Here is a 1,302-nt window from a genome sequence, read left to right on the forward strand (position 1 = left end):
ATGGGCCTGCGGATAGACAACACCCCGCCCCGTCTCACCCTGAATCACCCTTTGTCAGGAGATAAATGGGCCTCCCTTTTAGAACTGGAGGGGAAGGCGGTGGACGCTGAAGAACTCCACTCCCTGCGGATGGTCCTTCAGCCCCTGGAGACCACCGGCCTCCCTGAAAGCACCCCTTCAGGCGGCTCTACCGAGGCAGAGAGTTCCCCCACAACAGGAACGGAGGAGGCCCTCCTTGTCCGGGATCTGAAGAGGGGGCCGGGGGGGATTTTCACCCTGTCCGAAACCCTGCCGGATACGGCTGAAGGGCTCTATAACCTGAGTGTTGAGGCCATCGACGGGGCGGGAAACAGAACCATCCTCTCCCGGAATATCCGGCTGGGGGTTGCCGCCCAAAAAGGGGAGGTAGAAATTATCTACCCCCTTGGAGGAGAGGAATTCTTTCACAGTTTTGCCCTGGAGGGGCGGGTTCATATGGATCCTCTTCCCGAAAAAGTCACTCTTCTGGTGGACGGTCTGGAACAGGAAACAATTCCCCTGGAGCCAGATGGGAGCTTTCGAAGAGTCATGACCGCAGAAACCCTCACCGAAGGGGAGCACTCCCTCTCCCTCAGTATACCCGGAAGGGAGGACCTCCGCTCCCGGGAGCAGACTCTCTTTTTTCACCCTTCCGGGCCCTGGGTGGAGATCGCCTCCCACAGAACCGGTGAAGAGATCAGTGGAAGGCCCTGGCTAAGAGGCCGTGCCGGATGGGCGGCTCCCCCGGAAATGGCCGCCCTGGAGGAGGGGAAGCAGAAAAAGAAGAAGAACACAGACCCTGAGGTCAGCTTGGTAGAGATCAGTATGGATAACGGCCGCACCTTCCTTCCTGCAAACGGGAAGGAGGAGTGGGAATTCCGTCTGGAAACCCGAAGCTACAACGATGAGAATCTGAGGCTTCTGGTCCGGGCGGAGTTCAGCAACGGCAGTACTGCGGTCAGCCGCTGTTTTCTGCAAGTGGACAATACCCCTCCCGAAGTAACCCTTCTCCTCCCTCAGGAGGGTGCCCGGGTCAACGAATCGGTGGGGCTCCTTGGAGAGGCCTCTGATAAAAACGATCTGGATGGTGTCCAGGTGGTTATCCGGAAGGGGGACAAAAGCCGCTATGAGGTTCCCTCCTTTATTCAAGGGCTCTACGTGGATGTCCATGCCCTGGGAGCAACCTACGGAGAGATCGGGGTGGGGCTTACCTTTTTTGACGATATCGTCAAGATACAGGGGCAGTTTGGAAAGGCCCCTCCTGGGCGTTTTGACGGCAATGTC

General features: G+C 58.1%; 1 protein-coding gene across 2 annotated transcripts; it reads left to right on the forward strand.

Annotated features, from left to right (window-relative positions):
* KVP17_002924 (uncharacterized protein) lies at nt 1-1,302 on the forward strand (the record flags this gene model as incomplete). 2 transcript variants are annotated; one of them, XM_068519675.1, is made up of 1 exon in its annotated part: nt 1-1,302. In XM_068519675.1, a coding segment is annotated over one exon (1,302 nt), but the record flags the coding sequence as incomplete, so codon positions are not given. The 2 variants fall into 2 exon arrangements, with proteins under 2 accessions (XP_068371025.1, XP_068371026.1); XM_068519676.1 differs by having other exon boundaries at nt 130-1,299.

Source organism: the organism of the source record quoted next (assembly GCF_019968985.1).
Source record: "MAG: Porospora cf. gigantea B chromosome Unknown PgB_NODE_9221_length_1302_cov_2.72975, whole genome shotgun sequence".
Lineage (NCBI taxonomy): Eukaryota > Apicomplexa > Conoidasida > Eugregarinorida > Porosporidae > Porospora > Porospora cf. gigantea B.